The 26,464-nt window shown below is 32.8% G+C and overlaps 1 protein-coding gene across 1 annotated transcript in view; it reads left to right on the forward strand.

Moving 5' to 3' along the window:
• The window catches only part of LOC117345327 (zinc finger protein 134-like), a 44,183-nt gene extending 40,989 nt beyond the window's left edge, over nucleotides 1-3,194 (forward strand). The window contains exon 4 of the mRNA XM_033908394.1: nucleotides 1,046-3,194. Within this exon, the coding sequence (XP_033764285.1) occupies nucleotides 1,046-2,005 (960 nt within the window). The 3' untranslated portion in view covers nucleotides 2,006-3,194. The remainder of the gene's footprint in view (nucleotides 1-1,045) is intronic.
• The last annotated feature ends 23,270 nt before the right edge of the window (nucleotides 3,195-26,464 follow it).

Raw genomic sequence — 26,464 nt, forward strand, 5'->3', positions numbered from 1 at the left:
TAGAAGATATATCTATAATTAGAATGCTTGTCTTTTTCAAACAGACACAGTTTACTGAAAGTTTAATTTTGGAAAATATTGTTAAGTATCTCTGCTGATTTTCATTAACAGAATTAGTGGTTTGTTCAAAAGTACCTAATTAATGTACATTATATTTGTCCCTTTTTGTGTCGCCTACGGCGGATGTGGAAAAGACAGCACAGGCGTTAATTTTCCAACTGTGGCAGTGTCAGCATTGTTAAGTTTTTGTGTTTAGCTCTGTTTCTGACAAAGCTAGACCAACAAAACCTCAATCATAGATGTAGCATGGGTAGAATATTCTACTGCACTGAAAATATTTCTTGGATTTCTGCATTTTTGGTTAAAAATCTCAAATTTCTGGAAAACTTTTATTCAACATTAAGGTTTAATTTGCTTTAAGCTCTTGCATAGTAGGCTGTTTCTGACAAACTATAAAAGCTAGAGCAACCAAACATGGGTTATAGGTGTATTGTGGGGTGTGTAGCTTAATGCATTACACTTTTTACTAGTATTTCTACGATTTTTGTATTTTCGGGGTAAAAACCTAAAATTTCTGGACTTTGAAGAAAATCAATGAATTTCCTAAGTCTCTTCAAATATATCCTTGAGTACCCATGTACAATGTAAAGATATTGACAATACAGCACATGTGAAACATGTAATTACTTGTAATTCTTGTTTAAAAATGTCTGTGTTTCTTGTTAAAAATGACCCTATCTTTAATTTATTCCTATGGTTTTCTTTTTCTCGATAGTCATGGCATACACAATATTTATGGTCAGGCTTATGACCTACCTGTTCTCATGAGGTTTGCAGACAGGTTGTGAATTTTATAAAATAGCCTGTTGAATGTATTGTAGTGTAATATTAGACTATATATTTCATGAAAAAATAGCTGTTTCAAAGTCAAGGAATATCTGGCCGTTTTTGCTGGCAACCAGGTTTAACTCAGAATACTGTCCTTGTTATTTTTTACCCTCTGTGTTTTCGTTCATCAGATAAACTTTTATTTTAATAATTTCAGATGCATGTACACATCAAACCATTAGAGCAAAGAATCACGGGACTGCCTACGAAACCAAGAAAACCGCGACAGCCCAAGATGAAGGACAGTACGTCACCTGTGATGGCTATTGATCTCACCTGTGATGATGGCAGCGATAGCAAAGTAGACATTTTTAGTCGAGTTCAGAATGACAGTAAAGTAGATATTTTCAGTCGTGTCCAAGCTCTACAGAGAAATGACGACTATTCTCGTATCAATTCTTTCCAAAGGGCCGATTTTCAGAGATCTGACAGCTTACACAGAGATGATTTCCGTAGAGCTGATAACCTACAGAGAGCGGACAGTTTTCCGCGTAACGAAGCTTTACAAAGGGCAGATAATTTTCAAAGGGCAGATAGCTTATCACGAGATTTACAGCGTGGAGACAGTCTCCAGCGTGAATCGCTCCATCGATCAGACAGCTTACAAAGACTTGCTGGATTAGACTCATCCTTGCAGCTTCGGACCGATAGTCGCCAACAGCAGCACACTTTAGGAATGTCTGTGAATTCCCCGATATCGCGGGTAATACCAAATGTACCAAGATGTATGACTTTATCAGACCGGCTCACAGATACACCAACAAATAAGAATCTGACAGCATCAGAACTCCTTCATCCGGAGACTTCGTCAACACGTTCAGACTTACAACAAAGTCTCCCTGCTCATTCTAATGTTGATCCAGTCTCATATTATCGGCCATCACCCTATAACCTCCCCCCTCACATCTCTCATGCTCACCTGCCCATGCGTATTCCGACATCACTTCCGCCCTTTACCCAGATGGGAAGTGGCCTGGAATCTGTCGTGGCATCAAGCAACGCTTCTGTGTTCTCCAACATACAGGAAATGATGTCATCACAACACTCTCTTTCAACAGCCAATCATATGACAGTAAATTCACCGACAGCTTCATCACCACAGCGACTCACCAATTGATGTAGTTGATCTATTTTTGTTCTTTTGTTTCTTATAATACTTTATAAAACAACCATGTATCAAATTAAATTTCTAACAGCTTTTCCCTTAGATTTAAAATGGAAAATCAGAAATGTCATGAAAAATAAATATTTCTTATGATTTCTCTATATTTATGTTAAAATTTCATTTATTTTCAGACCAGAAATATTTCATTCCTATCAATACATTAGTTATTGCAATCTAGTTATTACAATCAAAATAACCTTTTGTAATAATAATTTCAGGTAATTAATGGAAAAATTCATCGAATCATTTCTGATTGTCTGGTAATTTACAAGGGATTTTATGCTTCTTGAATTTTAGATACATTATCACTAATTACCCAACAAGATGTCTTTGAAATGCATAGGACCTACGATATTTCTTCACAATAACATCGTCCATTTTGATCGTTATTCCTTATATGTTTAATTCAAACCACAAGAAAATTAATTTTACCTGGAATATGTGACAAATGTGAATTTCGTTTGTTACAAATCAGCAGATAATTATTATAAAAAGTGGAATGAAACTCCGCCCACATTCATGTGAGCCCGAACTGAGCAATAGCTACACATGCTCACCTGGTACAGCATGACCCAAGATGTCAACATAAATCACAAGGTTAATTGTGGTCGTGTCAGTGATAGAGGACTTAACTACATTTCGTTGGTGACAAAACTTATTTTCTGCAATATGCCTGTCTGATTTTCCATCAGATGTATTTGACATGCAGAAAATAACAGCTGTATCACAGATATGTCTCGAGGTCAGTGTTTGGCTGCTGGGCTATGGTAGTTTCCATTATCAATTGTCTTTGATTTTCAGTTAGCTGAAAACTATTGTCAATGATGAAAATGAAAATAAATTACTGTAAGGGTTTTTTTTTATTCCCAGAAAACATAATTTTAAAACATGAATATCGTAGACCCTATGACTTTTAAGTGTATATTCAGTTATTTTAAATCATTTTATGCAGAACTAAAATATAGAGTAAGGGAAACAACTCTAACATTTTTCTTGGTGCACTGTAGGTCTGCTGGAGACTTATTACTCCCGAACGCATTGGTATACCCTATCATTGTAATGTTATGTGATATGAAGTTTTTATATGAAATTATATACTTGTTTAAGGATTTCTAAGGGGTTTCTCTATATAAAAATTCGAACTTTCTTATGGGTTTCTCTATATAGAAATTCGAACTTTCTTATGGGTTTCTCTATATAGAAATTCGAACTTTCTTATGGGTTTCTCTATATAGAAATTCTAACTTTCTATAAAGAAATTCTCAATATTTATTATGTGAAAATGTGCTTATAATTTTGTTTTTGTTTTTCACAGATTTCTTTAAGAATATCTGCATATTTTATAAAAGTTGTGCTTATTATATTTGTTCAAATATTTTTCCCTCCATCCTTTCTTTTTCAAAAATGATGTAAATCATGGAGTAAGAATATATGCCTGTGAGTATTATATTTCCATGAAAACTTTTCTGTCTCTTGCTATAAATACATTTTGTAGGTCATGTGTTTTAGTTGTTAAAGGTCATGTGCAATATGTAAATACTGACAATTAAATGTCATATCGTAAATATAGGTCAAAGGTCATTTGATAACTTTTATTCTAGGATTTCAGATTTTGTATAAAAGCATACTTTGTATTTTAGTTTGATTAGTCATAACTTCATAACGAAATTATGCCATATAATTCTTTGTTATTTTAATTTTAAAGTGTATATTACATTAGATAAAAATCTTAGATTTACTACAATACAGATATATAGATATAAATCTCAGATTTACTACAATACAGATATAAAGGGGAGATAATTTGAAAAGAAAAAGATGAATAATGGGTGTTGGAGATATCATTAATGGTTTACTTGCCTGGTAACTAATACATGTATCATTAATGGTTTACTTGCCTGGTAACTAATATCATTACAATCAGAGAAGATCACACAATTCTTATCAAGGATTTTTGTTTCTAAAATGGATTTGATATTCATTTACATGTACCATGAACGTTTATTTTTCATTCAAAATGTGCATCTTTTTTTTCAAATCACTTCTGCTTAAATAATATGTAGATGACTATATGATCATATAATATGCATTTTTGCTTTATTTTCCAAGTTAATTATTCGTAGTGGTGTTTCATCGCGTTTTAAGGATGTCTCCTTTCCAACCTGTGATATAAAGTGACAGGTAACTATCGCTTGAATTTGTTCCATTTTCTGTGTTGCTTTTGTTTTGTGTTACCTTCTGTCATTCAGCATTACTATTCATTCCGTGGCGCACTGGAGTTCTGTGGCTGTGTTTATTTTAACCATCTTTTAGAATTAATGGCACTAATTTTAGTGGTATGTGTTGCATAATATTTTCATCTGTTGAAATTTTTAATTCTAGGTAAAGACTTCCTTTCTGAGTATTGTTATCATCAAAACATGTCACTTTTTATAGCGTTTTAAAGCAATATTACTCAAATGGATAGAGAAGCCTCTTTCTTCTCCTTTGGAGGACTATACAAGTTTTTCTCTATTATTATCAGTCAGATTGTGTTAAGGGCATATCTCATATACATGTTCATCTACAACAGCCAAATGTTTTAGAGATATTACTCCCTGGTCGATAGTAAAATGACTTCCTGTACCCATCAGAGTTATGGCCCATCAGAGTTATGGCCCTTTGTTACGTTTATGCCACAACATCTGGACTATTTCTCATCACTGTATTTATTAAAACTGCCAATTATCTTTCATTGCTCAGTACTCTTAGAAGTGTTTTATGTAATGTATCCTTTAAATTGGCATCCTACAATATATAGAGTTATGGCCCTTTGTTAAGTATCCTTTAAATTGGCATCCTACAATATATAGAGTTATGGCCCTTTGTTCAGTATCCTTTAAATTGGCATCCTACAATATATAGAGTTATGGCCCTTTGTTAAATATCCTTCAAATTGGCATCCTACAATATACAGAGTTATGGCCCTTTATTTAATATCCTTTAAATTGGCATCCTATAATATATAGAGTTATGGCCCTTTATTTAGTATCCTTTAAATTGACATCCTACAATATACAGTGTTACTGCCCTTTGTTAAGTATCCTTTAATTGGCATCCTATACTATATAGAGTTATGGCCCTTTATTTAGTATCCTTTAAATTGGCATCCTACAATATACAGAGTTACTGCCCTTTGTACATGTACTTTGAAGCCCTAGCTCTGACTGACTTACACAATGCTGAGTCCATCTTAGAGGGCTAACAACAATGTACAAGTTTGTAGCAAACATCCATGGATATTAATAAAACAAAAAAATGAAATAACAATGTATCCTGAATGGGTCGACTTCAGTGAATATTAATGAAATGATGTAAATGGTGATGTGATAATAATGTGTCACTTATCAGTTGATATTAATGAATAATTATGAGACAATATTAATGATAGAACTGGACATGAATATAAACAAGTAAATGTTAATGAAGTTAACATTATGTTAATGAGGTAATATAAATGATGAAGATTGGCATGAATTTTAATGAGGTAATAATAATTATGAGTTTACATGAATATTAATGAGTTGATATATTAATGTTATAAGTTTACATTAATGAAGAAATTTCTATGAAGTATGCAGTCTAAATAAAAGGCGATATTTGTGAGATTAATAACAGATGGACAATAATGATGTAAGGTAGTTTACATTCAGAGAAATAATTTAATCTCACTTTTTCGCATTTTCATTGGCTTAAAAAATTGTTATCATCCCATAATGTATAAGATGACATCATATCATTTGCAATGTTGCTTTTGATTTGCTAATACAGCTGCATAATACTTTCTAAGGGGAAAGGGTCCATCAATAAACGAGGCTGTCCATCGGGATTATGTATAGTAAGTTATAAGGATTAATGTGGATGTATATTCTTTATGTTACGGAGCTAACACCAAAACTTTATCACAGTGTATTCTCTGCTGGATTATAGCTCCATAACATAAAATATATATACATGTTAATTCATAATTTTAATTGTGTTCATTTAATAACATAATTTATATTTATTCAGTGAAGCAATATTTACCAACAGAAGATCTTAATACTTTTTATTGATAGTGCTGTTAGATTAATCTAGTTTGTTAGTTGTTTCCTGGATTTTCCTAGGTTGTTTTAAAATGTTCATGTTTTTAGGAAAAATATATTAAAATTAATCTGTTGAAATTCCATAATGCTTCTTTGTCCAAACTACAGAATGATCTCATTGACAATATTAAATAAATGCATTTGGTTTAAATTTCAACATAATATCATACTATATATGTACATGTATATGTAGTCAGTTCTATATTTAGTTATGTACATGTATTGTCTTTTTACCAACTCTTTTTCCCCACACAGTAATGATTTGTGTGGAAAAATTTCATATATCAAAAAAAATTATTTGTTTCTTTTATAAGGTATATCTTACTAAAATTCTTACATTAGTTTAGATTTTATTTAAGTTACAGAAATCGTAAAAATATAGAATATGCATGTGTAATAAAAAAAACAAAAAAAAAAACACCCAGAGCAGCTTACATAAAATTTTCTAGTGTTTAGAATTGTTTTAGAGGCAAAAACTAATATTTCCAAAGGAATTGGTTCCAAACGACAGTAGAAAAAATTGTATCTAAATAAATTGTCCTGTATTCATCAATGTTTTTTGATACAGAAATGATAAGATTGCCCAGACAATATTTATAAGAAAACCCAGAGCAGCTGTCCTGATCACATATAGTTTTGTACTAAGTGTAGAATAACATGTACATTTGTATCCTAATTGAATCAAAACTTTCTATTTATATATCTGACCTGGAAAAAAACTTGCTGTCCATAATTTGAATTGTAGCTAGTTATAAGTGACAAAATATAAATTCATATCATAACTGTTTCACATTAATGATGAAATATTGAGATTTAACAGATACTATTTATTGGTATTTTTCATTCTTTTAATTTTATTTAAATTTGGATTTCTACTTGTAGATAAACATTGGCAGCTTTAATTTTGAACCACAAATGGATTCAGATTTCAATGTTCCTGAAGATCAGTTTTCATATTTGTAATTTGCATTTTTATTTCAAAGTGTTCTTGACAAGATCCAATGTTATTTCAAAACTAAGTGATTTTCACTGATCACTATAGTAACATTGGCCTCAGATCATCGATTGGTTATAGGTATTTATTTATCAGTGGTAGATGCCTAACCAGACCAGTAAAAACTTAAGTTTTTGATGATTCAATATTAATATACATGTATACGTACATGTCCACTTTCCCCAAAACCCTCTTCACATTTCACTGACATCCTTATCTTATTGAGTCAGTTTGAAACTGACCATTCACATTTGCCACCAACAGCTGTCTGATTCTCGCGGTGGTTATATCATACGATCCAACAGCTGTCTGATTCTCACAGTGGTTATACCATACGATCCAACAGCTGTCTGATTCTCGCGGTGGTTATATCATACGATCCAACAGCTGTCTGATTCTCGCGGTGGTTATATCATACGATCCAACAGCTGTCAGATTCTCGCTGTGGTTATATCATACGATCCAACAGCTGTCAGATTCTCACAGTGGTTATACCATACGATCCAACAGCTGTCTGATTCACGCGATGGTTATATCATACGATCCAACAGCTGTCTGATTCTCGCGGTGGTTATACCATACGATCCAACAGCTGTCTGATTCTCGCGGTGGTTATACCATACGATCCAACAGCTGTCAGATTCTCGCGGTGGTTATATCATACGATCCAACCGCTGTCAGATTCTCGCGGTGGTTATACCATACGATCCAACAGCTGTCAGATTCTCGCGGTGGTTATATCATACGATCCTACATTGTTGCTGCCGTTGCTGATACCTTGTGTCATAATGTTACTCATCAAACATGCTTTTTCAAAACTGCCAAACATTGCTCAAAGCATTATTTCTACACATTGACCAGCTGCTGTTTGAACCCTCTTTCTATACTAAATGTATACACTAACAAGCTGTAGTATATCATCACATATCATCACACATTATTTCTATAGTAAACATGCTGCATTAGGTATTCTTAATGATTGGTGTAAATATATATATATTTCAAAATTTTCCTTACCAATTTTTCTCCAATAGTAATCTCTTAATAAAGTTGATGCTTCAAATACAATTCTTTGCTTCAAATATGCATTTTCTATACATAATTATGTTGTTCAGAAATGCTTTAAGTGTGCATCAACATGCTGCTAACAAATTTGTATTAACACCTTATCACTCATTCAGTTGAACATTTATATTGAGATCCGATACATTGTGTGTTCAATCAAGTCGATTAACAACTAGGTTTTAGTAAAACATGAAAGCCTGACATGGATTCATTCCTAACCCCCTAATTATGAGATTTACTTACTCAGAATTAAATTGTAGAGATGACTAGGCTCAGAGATATATTATATACAGTAAGTATGCTTTTCTATTTATTTGTGTCTGTGACTAAAATTTAAAGACATTTATTTTAAAGGGGTGGATGAATTTCTGACCATATAATTTCCTTTTAAACTGTAAGCTTATGTCCAACTCTGGGGTGTACAAATTAAGTGGAACCCTGACATTTTACTGGTATAATATTAGACCGCTTGATTTTTATACAAAATTGTATCTGGAATAAGCTTGGAATTCTGTATATAAATTTGATTTAAGAGATAAAAAGATTCAGGAACATTTTATTTCAATCTGCACCTTAATACTGTCCTAATTTTGAATTACAATTCTAATTGAGTGAAGTCATTTTGAACAATTATGATGTTTTATTTAGGATTGTGTGATCGGGAATTAATGGGTCATTAATTCAAAATAATATCTTAATATTTCTTTATGATAATGTTCAACTAGCTTCATAAAGGTATTTCTTATTTGTATACCTTTGCCGTGGTTAAATAGATACATTTAAAGAGTAAATATACATGTATGTATGTCCTCTTTTCGGCCACTGTTAAGTGATGGATCGAAACAATAATTAAATATCTCTATAATTGCCACACAATTAAAAACCATATTGACAGTATACTAGGTGAATGGAAAATCTATTTTGTTGTATCTTTGCTTTATTTATGTTGGAGACATTTTTAAAAGCATTTTAATTTGTTAAATAGAATTCTATTTTCGTTATAAATTTTGTATTAAACAAACAGTAAGGTGTTTGTAAACAAAATAAAAATTACAAGAAATATGTTTATGTAATTATGTCCTTGTAAAACATTTTAGGTAACGTGAGCTTGAAATTGAAGGGCAAATAATATAAGTACTTTGTTAAGAATTGTGTTTATTGTTTTATTAAGAAATGTTTGTGTATTTTATATCAGCGTTTCAGACATAATTGACTGCCTATTGATAATTATATTACTGAGATGTAGAGTTATCTATCTTGCTCTGTAGCTGTGGGGCTAATTATACATAGTGTACAGGATAGTTACAGTCCTCTGTTCTAAACCCAGAAGGTCAGAGTTGAATTAAAAGCTTTTTAGGGAGATTCATTTGAATATTTCTTAAGAGTTAGGTTTAAAACTTGCTCAAGAGATTAGTTTAAAGGTTTACCATGAGCTTCATTTCAAACTTTTTCCGAGATTTTGTGGATGATTTATTCTATAAAGGTGTTTTTCTAAGAGATTGATATGAGCTTATCATATCACAATCCTGTCCATATTTCTGGACAATATTTTATAAACATTAAATTTCATCTGTATGTATCACATTCTATGTGCCATATGTAAACTGATATAAAATATCATATGTTCTTTTATGTTATGTTGTCTTTCAGACCTATGAATATTAAAAATGTATAAGATTGTTTTCTGATGAAAGCTATTAATATTTCAAAACTTTATGGTGCATTTGTGTAGATTTTAACATTGAATATGATATTGTAAATATACTTGGACCAGAGATCATAAGGTGATGAAAGAGAGGTTTTTTCTTTATCAAGATTTTTTGTCTTTTTGTAAACATTGGTATAACTTTGATAAGTGTTTTGTTAAATGTGTAACTGTCTGTATTCAAAATACAATCACTGAGAGTTTTGTGGATTACGTACCAGGGACAACGTCACCAAGTGACTGCCGTAGCCTGGGGGCTGTGTTTGTTGTTTATCATATAGATTTGCTTCATGTTATTATATGTGACTGAAGTCAGAAATGCCAAAGGCACTACATTACTGTTTAAATGAGGAAAATTACATGTCATCTATATATAAAATTTGACATTATGTTGTAAATTATTTTGTAAATACTGTTTTCCAAATAGTCCATGTTCCCTCTAAAATTTCATGGTTGTAAGGGATAAGTCTCACTTGCTTCATGCACAGTTTATTGTGTGCCCGAGATGAAGACTTTTTTTTCATTTAAATGATTTGTCAAAAGTTTTATCCATCATATTATTAATAATTTGCATAATATTAATATCACAGAATTATAAAATTTGTATATTTTTACATTTTCTTACACAGCTTCTGTCTCAAAATGCTTTTAATTATCATTCAATAGCAATTGATCGCTCTTCGATATAAAGCATATCAAGTGTTGCATTTTTATTTTCATCTAGCTGTTAAACTTTCTCAAAACAAGGTTACTCCTTTTTTCCTTATGTGACAGCAATTCTGTCAATGTTTATTATAAGCATGATGAAGTAGTTTTACACTACATGATAAATATAAAGTATTACTTTAAGATTTATACAAATAAAAAAAATCAATTAAATCTGAAAACCAAGTAATGCAGAAAAAAGAAAATAAAATAAATAAGTCCTACACTGCCTTTTGAAATACAAGCTTTTTTTGTTCTTACTATATCTATAGGTCTTGGAAAAAAATCAGAAAAAAGTAGTGTTTTTAAGGTTTTTTCAACTTAGAAGATAAAAAAATGTTCAATATTGAATGATGATGAATTGTATTACTATAAATAGCATTATTACGTACTTTCTAATCAGTTTTGGTATTGACTTGTATTTTCTAAATGTAGACCAGGATTTTTTCCATGTTTGGTAACAACATTGGATAAATTGTCATCCAAAATTTTAAAGAGTGAAATTTCCTATGCGATAGTTGATAATTTATATACAGTATAGCAAATTAATAGTGATTGCTGTCTTTTTAATTTTTGCATATTGCTCAATTTCTTTTGATTTAAAAAAAATTGCAATTGGAACCCACAAAAAGAGTAAAAAGTACCCTGTTGTTATTGCCAGTAATGGGTATATATCCTCTGTACAAATATCTAACATTGGAGCGATATGATCATGTGAATTTCCTCGTAAAACATGGAAACTGCTTTGGTTTGTATGTGATGCATTTCCGTTTCCCTTCAATTTTTCTGCTTCTCCTGTTTCCATGGTTTTAATAAGGTCATCTTCAACAGTTGAAATGATTGATGGAGCGAAATCATTGATGGAGCGAAATCATTGATGGAGTATGTGTTGGAGATGCTGCCAGCATGCACTGCTCATATGCTGCCAAGATGGTGGAAATCTGTAAGGGGTAAATTGGTTTCCTGTTTCTATGCCAACATGGTGCTCAGATTTGGCTTTAGATGAGTAGGCCAAAGGTCATGGTAGTGGATATGTAAGGGTTGCTTTTTATGGTAATCGTTGATTAAACAATTGTGACACCATAAGTAACCCTTGTGAATGAGAACTGTATACTTATTTTAAGATTATTTTTGTTGGTTTGGGCGATATATAAACATTTGATGGGATATTGTTGTTTTTGGAATGCTACATCACAACCTTACTTATCACAAACGTTGCTTATCACATTGTATCTTAAGTACATATGCTACCTTGATGTAATAATGCTTTAGCTTTTCCAAAAAAATCTGTACTTGGCGGAGAGGGGAAATGAAAATATATATATTACATATATAAATATAAAAAAAAAGGTAGCATATATCCTTAACTCAAATTAAATTTTTTGACCACAATTTCTTGGCAATAACATGTTCAATTTTTTGCTTTTGTTGTTTGGGAAATGATCTATATAATCACATGCTAATTAATATTATTGTGTATGCTGGCGATAGCAAAAAGATCGTTTGTTTTTGTATTGTTTATTTCGTGTAGTAGTTTTGTGAGCCAATGTAAAACATTGCAATGTAATTTCCTGTACTACTTTCTATGTGTATGTTTGTGTGACTAGGTGAAGGCGTTCAATGGAAGCTGTTGTTGATGACAATATCTACATTTAAGTGTCTCCTAACACCTTATATGTTTAGTGTTTCTCATACATTTTTCTGAGGAAAAAAGAAATAATACATATCGTATGTAAAAACAGAATTCTTAGAAACTTTTAATTCGAAATTAGATAGTCGAATCCCGTAATGATTTGTTACATATTATTCAGTTATATTTTATGGTAAGTAAAGATACTTAATTGTTCAGTTTCCAATGGGGATTTTGGATGTTTGGTCAAATCAAAAATGATATTAATAAAAGTCATATGGAAGTAGCATTATTTACACCAAAAAGAAAATTATTTAATCAGCTTTGTTTCATTTTGTAACTCGACTTATTTGAACAACATTTGGTGTAATTTCAACTCCAGATTCTATAAAAATCAAAAATGGTATAAATAATTCTAGCCAACCTTGAATTCAAAATGAACAATTTTTCTCGTATAGTTTATTTGAGTAAATAGAATATGAGTCCGTTTTTAATTACTTTTAGTTAATGAATATAAAAAGGTCGGGTACTCAATAAGAGGATTAAGTACACTGTATGACGTGCAATAACTACATATAAGGGTTACGTACACTTCCTGAGGGTCTTACATAATGTCAACAGGCAAAGTGCAGTCTCTGAAAAGTAGGTCTTATTTGTCCACAAATAAGTTTCCTTCATTTTTTCAGAATCATCAATTTCAAAATAAGCCAATTTTTGATACTTAATTTTTAAACCAACTAGCAGGGGTGGAGCTGCAGTAGTTTAGTCACCTGAGAGCTACACTGACTGAGGGTTATGTAAATCTCTAGAGGTCGTGTAAATCTCTAGAGGTCGTGTAAATTTCTAGGGGTCATGTAAATTTCTAGGGGTCATGTAAATCTAGGGGTCATGTAAATCTCTAGGGGTCATGTAAATCTTTAAGGGTCATGTAACTCTAGGGGTCATGTAACTCTAGGGGTCATGTAAATCTAGGGGTCATGTAAATCTCTAGGGGTCATGTAAATCTCTAGGGGTCATGTAACTCTAGGGGTCATGTAACTCTAGGGGTCGTGTAAATCTCTAGGGGTCGTGTAATTCTCTAGAGGTCATATGTATCTCTAGGGGTCATGTCAATCTCTAGGGGTCATGTGTATCTCTAGGGGTCATGTACATCTTTAGAGGTCATGTCAATCTCTAGGGGTCATTTAACCATCAACATTCTTGGAGGCTCACTTTGTTTCTCTGAAGTCTAATTTTCGTTTAGAAAATCCTCACACTACCTATTATGTGAAGGTATATCCATAATAGAGGACCTCGTAATTAATCCTCAGAGGACCAATACATCTTTGAATTACTTTGTATTTAAACTTAACACACTGTCTGAGGGTTAGATAAATTCTCTGGGGGTTTGGTAAAATCTCTGGGTATTGTAAATTCTCTGAAGGTTAGGTTAATTCTTTACGGATTTGGTGGTAAATTCTCATGAGGGTTTGGCAAATTCTCTGAGGGTAAGGTAAATTCTCTGAAGTTTAGGTAAATTCTCTTGAGGGTAAGGTAAATTCTGAGGGTTTAGTAAATTCACTGAATGTTAGGTAAATTTTCTAAGATTTGGTTAATTTTCTGAAGGTAAAGTAAATTCTCTGAGGGTTGGGTAAATTCTCTTGGTTTGATAAATTCTCTTGGTTTGGTGAATTCTCTTGGTTTGGTAAATTCTCTTGAAGATAAGGTAAATTATCTGGGTTTGGTAAATTCTCTGAAGGTTAGGTAAGTTCTCCTGAGGGTCAGGTAAGTTCTCCTAAGGGTTTGGTAAATTCTCTTGGGGATCTGGTAAATAGGTCAGTAAATTTTTCTGAAGGTTAGGTAAATTCTCTGTTGGTTTGGATATTTCTCTCAAGGTTAGGTAAGTTCTCTTGAGGGTTTGGTTAATCCTTTGTGGTAAATTGTCTTGAAGATAAGGTAAATTGTCATTGGGTTTGGTAAAATTTCTTGAGGGTCTGGTAAATCCTCTGAGGGTCAGTTAAATTTTCTGAAGGTTATGTTAATTCTCTGTGGGTTTGGTAAATTCTCTTGTGGATTCTTTGAGAGTAAGGTAAATTCCCTGAGGCTTTGGTAAGTTCTCTGAGGGTTAGGTAAATTCTCTGTAGGTTTGATAAATTCTCTGAAAGGTTATAGGTAAGTTCTCCTGAGGGTTTGGTAAATTGTCTTGAAGATAAGGTAAATTGTCTTTGTGTTTGGTTAACTTTTCTTGAGGATCTGATAAATCCTCTGAGGGTCAGTAACATTTTCTGAAGGTTAGGCAAATCCTTTGTGGGTTTGGTCAATTCTCTGTGGGTTTGGTAAGTTTAGTAAATTCTCTTGACAATTCTCTGAGGGTAATGTTAATTCTCTGTGGGTTTGGTAAATTCTCTTGGAGGTTAGGTCACTTCTCTGAGAGTTCAATAAATCCTTTGCAGGTTAAGTAATTTCTCTGATGGTTATGCAAATTATCTGTGAGTTAGGTAAATTCTTTGAGGGGTAAGTAATTTCTTTAAGGGTTATGTACATTCTCTGTGGGTTAGGTAAATTCTTTGAGGGTTCGGTTGTTTCTCTGAGGGTCATTTGCTCCATCTAAAGACTTTGAGTACCTTCGGAGTATCTAGCTTGTATCTGTATTTTGGGAGTCCGACCAGGTTTATGAGGTTTATGAACTTTAGAGCAGCTTTTACGTAACCGAGGTTATCTGCGCATGCGCCTTCACCCTTGATGATTCCACTTAGTCAAAACAGGGACTGCAAGATTATCAGCTAAATGGAATGTTTTGTTGGAAGAGTTAGTAACAGGGAAATTGATGGTTAACTACTTTGTGTATACAGTAATACAATACATCTTGAAAAGAGTATCTGTTATTGTTATGCATATTGTGATGTTTTGTGAAACAACGAGGAAATTGTACGAATGAGAAATGGTAACTTTGTTCATAGGGTAGCTATTTTGATAGTGTAGCATATATGGTTGATTGATCTTAAAGACTGTAAAGGGCCCTTGTTGCACGTTCTTTTATATAAACTGTTGTATCCATTCTACCAGCACTAATACTGGACTGGATATCGATGCCTTAAGTCCACACATACAGCGTGGGAGGAGGGACTTAATCTGTTGCTTCACAAGACGTTCAGATGACCAGGTTGTTGTAGGGATTCCTGTTTTTAAAAATGTCTCGTGGGATGGGAATCAAATAATATTTTCCACATAAAACCTTTCTTATATTATTGAAAAACGTGATAAATTTAAATGGACGAAACAAGTTCTGTGATGATTTTGACGTCATTATAGCAAACAAATGATAATTATTATTATTGTATTGAAATATTACCTAGATCACTTGATTAAATGGGCAAATATTTGTATCATTTTCTTATAATGAAGAGATCGAATTACTCCTTCCCACTAAGGTGTAGTGGTTCTGGTGATTTCACAAATAGTTGGATGTCGTTACACATCAAAAGATAGTTTAACAACAAACTTCAATTTAATGTTTACTATGAGAGGTTTAGTAGCAAAAAAAGACAATTTACTCTAATTTAAAAGCTGTCTCTTTGCATAATTTCCCATGTCATCACTATCTTAAATTAAGTTAACCTTCCACAGAATTAGTCAGTTGGTTTACTACATTTTCAGATGTTGTCATGTTAAAATATAATACAGAAATATGAAAAAAACTTCTTCATATGTTAATTTGACAAATGTTCGAGGGGAAAGCTTACTTCTTACACTGTTTAAGCTTTTTTGTTTCCACATTTTTTATATATAGTAAGAAATGTGAAGATGGCCAGCTACATTGTAAATGTACTGACATATTTGTTAAATTGCACAACTTTTTGTCTGTTTAACGCTTTGAATCTTAAGTAGCTAGTTACCTTAGTTATGTACACAATAAGGATGTTTGTTTTCAATACAACATTTTCCTGTGAAATTTGACAAAACAGTATTGACATGCTTGTGCTGACGATCGAATGTTGATCAAACCCAAACCTGGTTTGTTTATACGATTGATTTAATTTGGATATGGATTACCAAATTGATAAACTGTGTTATTGAACTAGTAAGAACGACTGTCCGTTCTATTGGGATTATTTGCGAATTCTGTGGTACGTAGAAAGAAAATTCTTTTTCAAAATTAGAAACCAAATCGTCAATGGTCACTTTGGGATAGTAGTGATAGTTCAGACGATAGTGTTTCTCAAGAACAGCTAATTTTACGACACCAGAAGGTGGGCTACTAACCAGTGTTTTAGATCGCAGATGTGCATGTCAATATTTTATTCTAAGTAATCATGAAAATGTTCCAAAATTTACTAGAATGTAATCTGGTGTTTATGGACTGGTTTACTGGACTATTGTGTGTTACATAGATTTCTAGTTGTATACGTCAACTTTAACTTCGTTAGGAGTATAACTTTTGCCGAAGCTACAGAATATGTCTCCTCCGTGAAAATGGGCCCAGTCATTCAAAATGTCGTGTCGGGGATTGTTTCCGAAAGAAAATTTAAAGAATAAAAGGAATCTGAAACTGCTTATTCAATAAGCAATTTCTGCTAACGAATTTATAATGTCATGAAAAGACACATGTCTGAAATGGTTTCTGGAACAAACTGCTTTACTGTAAGTGGTAAGATATCAGAAAACATTATGATTGAACGAAGAGATTAGTGCGTGAATTGTTTATGAATGGAGTCGTTTTTTTACGAGACTGACAATGAAAGCGTGAGTTTGGTTGTGTAACACACCGACTTTTGAATAAGTGGCCCCATCCACATTGTATATTGTGTATATTAATTATTGGTACCCGCCTGATAAGGTTGTAACCTTGTGTTCGTCCTTCCCCCTCTACGGGGCTAATTTTGTTGTAAGTAAATCGTACATCAAATGTATGGAGATTTGTATCACTTTTACTGCCGACGGAGCATAATTAGAAAAGAAAACTCTCAAAGAGAAACAGTTGTTTTAGTTGTGTTTAATCATACTCAATTTTCACAAGCATTACAAACACACCCACCCCTGATGAAAAGCCTACCTACATAATGTATACATGTTTCAGTTCAATAAAACTCCTTACATATGTTATAACCTCGTCCCCAACAGTAAGTGATTATACCAACTATTTGAATAAAAACAACTTTTCTGTTGGATCCTAGGGCTAATTATAGGGAATATACCCAGCAATTACACTAGAATACTGCAGATTTATAGTCTCGCCAACCCAAAATAATGACAAGAAAACTGTTTGTCTGTGTTTATCTTCAAGAACATTTTAAAGATGTGTCAATTTGGAAAGTGCTGAAGCAGTCATGCCAATTTAAAAAAAATCCAGGCAATTTCATGTTTTCCATCCTACATAAAAATGGCCCAAAGTACATTCCTGTATTTAAATACAATATTTATGCCCTGACGTGACCTTAACGTGAGTTGAGGATTTACACTTATAAACACTGGTCTTATTACCAGGTCTTACTGCTGGATGTATACAGTGGTCTTATTCAATATGTATCATATCCCATTTGGATCCATAAAAAGTCAAAAGTATGGCTTGGTATTCAGCTTGCACTCCATATATATACAAAGGAGCAAATGAATCTCACTATTTACCTTTACAGGGAATATCAGAAGCCTAGTAGACATATATATGTAACTGTATTACAGGGAATATCAGAAGCCTAGTAGACATATATATGTAACTGTATTACAGGGAATATCAGAAGCCAAGTAGACATATATATGTAACTGTATTACAGGGAATATCAGAAGCCTAGTAGACATATATATGTAACTGTATTACAGGGAATATCAGAAGCCTAGTAGACATATATATGTAACTGTATTACAGGGAATATCAGAATCCTAGTAGACATATATATTTAACTGTATTACATGGAATATCAGAAGCCTAGTAGACATATATATGTAACTGTATTACAGGGAGTATCAGAAGCCTAGTAGACATATATATGTAACTGTATTACAGGTAATATCAGAAGCCTAGTAGACATATATATGTAACTGTATTACAGGGAATATCAGAAGCCTAGTAGACATATATATGTAACTGTATTACAGGGAATATCAGAAGCCTAGTAGACATATATATGTAACTGTATTACAGGAAATATCAGAAGCCTAGTAGACATATATATGTAACTGTATTACAGGGAATATCAGAAGCCTAGTAGACATATATATGTAACTGTATTACCAAAACACTTGTAGCAAAAACTTCAACACAGAAAAATTATATTCCCAAATGATGTCAAAAACATGTTAAAAAGTCTTCATTCCTGTCTGTTGTATGCATCCCACAACAAAACCTCTTATACCACATATCGGCATCCTGTTACAAATTTAATTATATACTGTACTTTAGCATTTCAAATCTTGCAGAAAACCTAATACAGCAGATCAGATGTATGGGTCACAAAATATGTCATATTTGCAATTAATGGGAAAAACCCTGGAAGAGTAAGTTGTATAAATCTGTCGAAAGAACGTTTCTCACAACGTCGAAGTATCGCAATGTGGACATCATTGACCCGGCAGTGATGATTGGTTCCCACGGGTATGAATTAGGCTGCTGAAAATGTTTACTTCGGAACATGAGAAATGTAACAATTTAATCACTCGCTAGTTCATTCCCAGAATAATTAATACACTCTCTTGGCCAGATGAGCGAAGTCGGATGGACTTCCGGCGTGGTGTCCGTCTTGCGTCCACGTTTTTCTTTTTGCAATTTCTTCTCAATATTCTAGGGGTGAATAGCTATCGAATTAGGCCAGTAGCTGCTTTGGTGAATATTCTAGGGGTAAATAGCTATCGAATTAGGCCAGTAGCTGCTTTGGTGAATATTCTAGGGGTAAATAGCTATCGAATTAGGCCAGTAGCTGCTTTGGTGAATATTCTAGGGGTAAATAGCTATCGAATTAGGCCAGTAGCTGCTTTGGTGAATATTCTAGGGGTAAATCGCTATCGAATTAGGCCAGTAGCTGCTTTGGTGAATATTCTAGGGGTAAATAGCTATCGAATTAGGCCAGTAGCTGCTTTGGTGAATATTCTAGGGGTAAATAGCTATCGAATTAGGCCAGTAGCTGCTTTGGTGAAGTAAAAATTTGTGAAGAAATTTTAGATCCATAGTCAGGTTTTCATGTGACCAATATCTCATTCGACGTAAAGTAACATTTCTTAGGATCTGATGTCCCAGTTTTATTTACAATATTACTGATCCACATTGGTCGATACAGACGTACCCTTGTTAAATCCATTGACTTGATGATCAACAAATATCTCGTGAAAATGTTCCCGTTCTACTTCTCCATGTAGCTACATATCCCAAATGTATCCTGACGAAACGGGTACCCTACTAGAACTTCTTCGTAAGGTTTTGTACAGCATACTTAGAGAGGCAATAAAACCATAGGAGATCGTCCCTGGACGTTCGATTTGGCAGATTTGAAAGCCCACAAGAAGGCTAAGGTCAGTCAAGCTTCAGCGCCTTCGAGACAACAAACTGTTTTTGATCAGTATATTATTTATTATGGAATATACATTTGTACAATTTTTCTATCGCCAAAACGTCACGCGCAAAGCATAAATAAGTACACAAGGATCCATGAACCTTATGAGAGCGGTCACACAAGCTTTGAGCTTTTCAACGACCTAGACAGAGTGGTAACAGATACATAGAATCTTAGATATTTCATTTTTGACAATCGTATTATAAGTAGTTTAGTTTCAGTCTAACCATCATGATCTTGACATTGTACATGATGCTGGAAAAACAAGACTTGAATCAATATGGACAGTAATATTGTTTGCGGGGTAAGAACGTTCCAATTAAACATGATGTGTGATATCCGGACGCCCATTCTCAACTTTATAATTAACAAAAATAACTGTTAGTCTATATTCAATAAGGTAGAAAAAAGAGGGATGTAACTTTGAATAGGTATAGATAAACACCTCTATATACAATTAACGTGTTGAGGCTGTCACTCAGATAGAAGTTTATAAGATATTCTATGTTTTCAGTGATATGACAGGTGCCCTTCTAATGACGGCACGCTTCGAATTCCCGTCACCAAGTCGGGTACATGTTTAAAGATGCTACAGCGCTGACAAAAAGTAATCATGACCGATTTAAAACAAGAATAGGCTGTAGTAGCTCACCCTCCACCAACCTGTTTATTTGACTTAAAATACACACATAAACAACACCGACAAAAATAGGTGTTTTAATTGTAAAGGGAAAATAAAGCTCTTCGGGATTCGAACTCTTTACACCTACACCTGTACTCACTGACGTAACAACTTGGTAATCAAAGACTTATTTATCAATGTACAAATCTCGGGCATCAATTTAAACTGTTATACATGTGCAATATATCTATTTCCCCTTTATTAAGATAGGCTCGTGTGCCAATCAAAGGTCAATACGTCAGGTCACTCTGGTGAGGTCTTAGACACTATTTTCACTTTATGCGGGAGTTGCTTCCCGTTGAACTGTATAAGGAACATACATGAATTTCTAGGATATTTATTCTTTAAGGAACTTCCTAGTCTCGCATTCCCCAGACTCTCGTCTTCGCTCGAGACTGCCTCAAACGAGAGGCAGTCTCGAGCGAGGACGAGAGTCTGGGGAATGCGAGACTAGGAACTTCCTTGTTGCAAGTATTTTTGCGCATCAGGCTGTATTGGAATCATCTGAGTGACTAGTCCTTGGTTATTTTGAACACACTTCATTGCATTTGTATGGTTTTCTGGTTAAGACATATGGATCATTTGTCAATATTATTGTTCAGTATTTTACATTAGAACTAAAACCACCATAAAAAGCTCCTAATGCTTTTTGTTTTATCTACAATTTCAAAAGTGACTTGGATAAAATGCTGAACAAAATTTTATGTGATATTACAAGTGCGAATTGTTTTTTCATTCTGTTAATTGTAATGTTTGACCAAAAACATGAACCCGTACTTTCGATGGATGAGATCAAGAGGTAGTATAACTGAATTATTTCAGTCTTACACATTATAATTTGTATAACTTTGATGTAATAAAGGATACTTAAATGTATTTAATGCATTTCTTGTCTTCCGCAAGAATAAGCTCTGCCATTGTTTCCATATTCGTCCGTCACACAGTGACTTCCAGACAATATATTTTCATAATATTTTTATCAATCATATGTTAACATATCGACAATCTCAATTAAGGTCAGACCGAATGTTGTGAGAGAAATAGTTAGCATAAGGGGAGGATTGAAGAAGACATAGCCTTTTGTCCGGTTCCTATTAAATCACTTGATTTAATACATGTATAATATTTTTTCGAATGAAAACAAAATAGAGTAATATATGTATGATAAATAGTATTCAGGTACTTTTACTACTAACTCAACTCTCGTTGGCTGGGAATTAGAGAAGGGTATTCTTGTTGAGGGTAACTTATGTGGGAAATTGCTTTCTTGCTCTCTCCTCCGGGAACAAAGAGCATTAAGGTAAATCTGTTACACCCCTTACAACATTGATATAAATCTGTTACACCCCTTACAACATTGATATAAATCTGTTACACCCCTTACAACATTGATATAAATCTGTTACACCCCTTACAACATTGATATAAATCTGTTACACCCCTTACAACATTGATATAAATCTGTTACACCCCTTACAACATTGATATAAATCTGTTACACCCCTTACAACATTGATATAAATCTGTTACACCCCTTACAACATTGATATAAATCTGTTACACCCCTTACAACATTGATATAAATCTGTTACACCCCTTACAACATTGATACAAATCTGTTACACCCCTTACAACATTGATATAAATCTGTTACACCCCTTACAACATTGATATAAATCTGTTACACCCCTTACAACATTGATATAAATCTGTTACACCCCTTACAACATTGACATAAATCTGTTACACCCCTTACAACATTGATATAAATCTGTTACACCCCTTACAACATTGATATAAATCTGTTACACCCCTTACAACAATGATATAAATCTGTTACACCCCTTACAACATTGATATAAATCTGTTACACCCCTTACAACATTGATATACATCTGTTACACCCCTTACAACATTGATATAAATCTGTTACACCCCTTACAACATTGATATAAACCTGTTACACCCCTTACAACATTGATATAAATCTGTTACACCCCTTACAACATTGATATAAATCTGTTACACCCCTTACAACATTGATATAATCTGTTACACCCCTTACAACATTGATATAAATCTGTTACACCCCTTACAACATTGATATAAATATGTTACACCCCTTACAACATTGTATAAATCTGTACATCCCCTAACAACATTGCATATAAATCTGTACTACCCCCTTACAACATTGATATAAATCTGTTACACCCCTAACAACATTGATATAAATATGTTATACCCCTTACAACATTGATATAAATATGTTACACCCTTACACCATTGATATAAATATGTTACACCCCTTAGAACATTGATATAAATCTGTTACACCCCTTACAACATTGATATAAATATGTTACACCCTTACACCATTGATATAAATCTGTTACACCCCTTACAACATTGATATAAATCTGTTACACCCTTACAACATTGATATAAATCTGTTACACCCCTAACAACATTGATATAAATATGTTATACCCCTTACAACATTGATATAAATATGTTACACCCTTACACCATTGATATAAATAACGTACACCTTCAACATGATATAACTTTTAAAACCCCTTACAACTATATAATCTGTTTACAAAACCCCCACAACTATTAAATCTGTTACACCCTTAAACATTGATATAAATCTGTAAAAACCCCTCAAAATTTATATAAATCTGTTACAAACCCTAAAAATTGATATAATTTTACCCTTACAACATTTATTAAATCTGTTTTCCCCCCCTTAAAAAATTTTATAAATCTTTTACAAAACCCCAACACATTTATATAAAACGGTGCAAAACCCCTACAACATTGATATAAATTGTTACACCCCTTCACAAATTGATTTTAAAACTGTTTTCACCCCTTAAAAATTTATATAAAAATTTTACACCCTAAAACTTGATATAAAATTTTTAACCCCTTTAAACAAAGAAAATCTAATACACCCCTTAAACATTTAATAAATCTGTTTCCCCTTAACAAAAAAACCCTAACAACATTGATATTTTAATCTGTTACCCCCTTACAACATTGATATAAATCTGTTACACCCCTTACAACATTGATATAAATCTGTTACACCCCTTACAACATTGATATAAATCTGTTACACCCCTTACAACATTAATATCAATCTGTTACACCCCTTACAACATTGATATAAATCTGTTACACCCCTAACAACATTGATATAAATCTGTTACACCCCTTACAACATTGATATAAATCTGTTACACCCCTTACAACATTGATATAAATCTGTTACACCCCTTACAACATTGATATCAATCTGTTACACCCCTAACAACATTGATATAAATCTGTTACACCCTTACAACATTGATATAAATCTGTTACACCCCTTACAACATTGATATAAATCTGTTACACCCCTTACAACATTGATATCAATCTGTTACACCCCATACAACATTGATATAAATATGTTACACCCCTTACAACATTGATATAAATCTGTTACACCCCTTACAACATTGATATAAATCTGTTACATCCCTCACAACATTGATATAAATCTGTTACACCCCTTACAACATTGATATCAATCTGTTACACCCCTTACAACATTGATATAAATCTGTTACGCCCCTTACACCCTGATTAAAAAAATGAACCCCCACAACTGATATAAATTGTTACCCCCCCTTTAAAAAGATATAATCTGTTACAAAACCCTACAAAAATTGATATAATCTTTACCCCCCTTTCAACTTGATAAAATTTACCCCTAACAAATTAATAAATGTTTTCACCCCCTTTCAACATTTATTTGTTAATTCACACCCCTTTTTAAAAATTTAATAAATTTTGTTAAAAAAAACCCCCTTACAAATTGAATTAAAATTTGTTACACCCCTTACAACATGATTAAATTGTTTCAAACCCCCTTTCAACATGATATAACTGTTACACCCCCTTTCAACAATGATTAAAAGTTAACCCCTTTTCAACATGATTAAATTGTAAACCCCCCTTCAAATTTATTAAAAGTTAAAACCCCTTACAAAATGATTAAAAAATGTTTCCCCCTTACAAAATTAATTAAATCTGTTAACCCTAACAACATTGATATAAATCTGTTACACCCTTACAACATTGATGTAAATCTGTTACACCCCTAACAACATTGATATAAATCTGTTACACCCCTTACAACATTGATATAAATCTGTTACACCCCTTACAACATTGATATAAATCTGTTACACCCCTTACAACATTGATATAAATCTGTTACACCCCTTACAACATTGATATAAATCTGTTACACCCCTTACAACATTGATGTAAATCTGTTACACCCATTACAACATTGATATAAATCTGTTACACCCTTACAACATTGATATCAATCTGTTACACCCCTTACAACATTGATATAAATCTGTTACATCCCTAACAACATTGATATAAATCTGTTACACCCTTACAACATTGATGTAAATCTGTTACACCCCTTACAACATTGATATAAATCTGTTACACCCCTTACAACATTGATATAAATCTGTTACACCCCTTACAACATAGATATAAATATGTTACACCCCTTACAACATAGATATAAATATGTTACACCCCTTACAACAATTGATATAAATCTGTTACACCCCTTACAACATTGATATAATCTGTTACACCCCTTACCACATTGATATAATCTGTTACCCCCTTACAACATTGATATAAATCTGTTACACCCTTACAACATTGATATAAATCTGTTACACCCCTTACAACATTGATATAAATCTGTTACACCCCTAACAACATTGATATAAATCTGTTACACCCCTAACAACATTGATATAAATCTGTTACACCCCTTACAACATTGATATAAATCTGTTACACCCCTACAACATTGATATAAATCTGTTACACCCCTTACAAACATGATATAAATCTGTTACACCCCTACAACATTGATATAAATCTGTTACACCCCTAACAACATTGATATAATCTGTTACACCCCTTACAACATTGATATAAATCTGTTACACCCCTTACAACATTGATATAAATCTGTTACACCCCTTACAACATTGATATAAATCTGTTACACCCCTTACAACATTGATATAAATCTGTTACACCCCTTACAACATTGATATAAATCTGTTACACCCCTAACAACATTGATATAAATCTGTTACACCCCTTAACAACATTGATATAAATCTGTTACACCCCTTACAACATTGATTATAATCTGTTACAACCCCTTACAACATTTGATATAAATCTGTTACACCCCTTACAACATTGATATAAATCGTTACACCCTTACAACATGATATAAATCTGTTACACCCCCTACAACATGATATAATGTTACACCCCTTACAACATTGATATAATCTGTTACACCCCTTACAACATTGATATAAATCTGTTACACCCCTTACAACATTGATATAAATCTGTTACACCACTAACAACATGATATAAATCTGTTACATCCCCTTACAACATTGATCTAAATCTGTACACCCCTTACAACATTGATATAAATCTGTTACACCCCTTACAACATTGATATAAATCTGTTACACCCCTTAACAACATTGATACTAAATCTGTTACACCCTTACAACATTGATAATAACAACATTGATATTAAATCTGTTACACCCCTTACAACATTGATATAAATCTGTTACACCCCTTACAACATTGATATAAATCTGTTACACCCCTACAACATTGATATAAATCTGTTACACCCCTTACAACATTGATATAAATCTGTTACACCCTTACAACATTGATATAAATCTGTTACACCCCTTACAACATTGATATAAATCTGTTACACCCCTTACAACATTGATATAAATCTGTTACACCCCTTACAACATTGATATAAATCTGTTACACCCCTTACAACATTGATATAAATCTGTTACACCCCTTACAACATTGATATAAATCTGTTACACCCCTT

Source organism: Pecten maximus, chromosome 16 (assembly GCF_902652985.1).
Source record: "Pecten maximus chromosome 16, xPecMax1.1, whole genome shotgun sequence".
In the NCBI taxonomy this organism is placed as follows: Eukaryota; Metazoa; Mollusca; class Bivalvia; order Pectinida; family Pectinidae; genus Pecten; species Pecten maximus.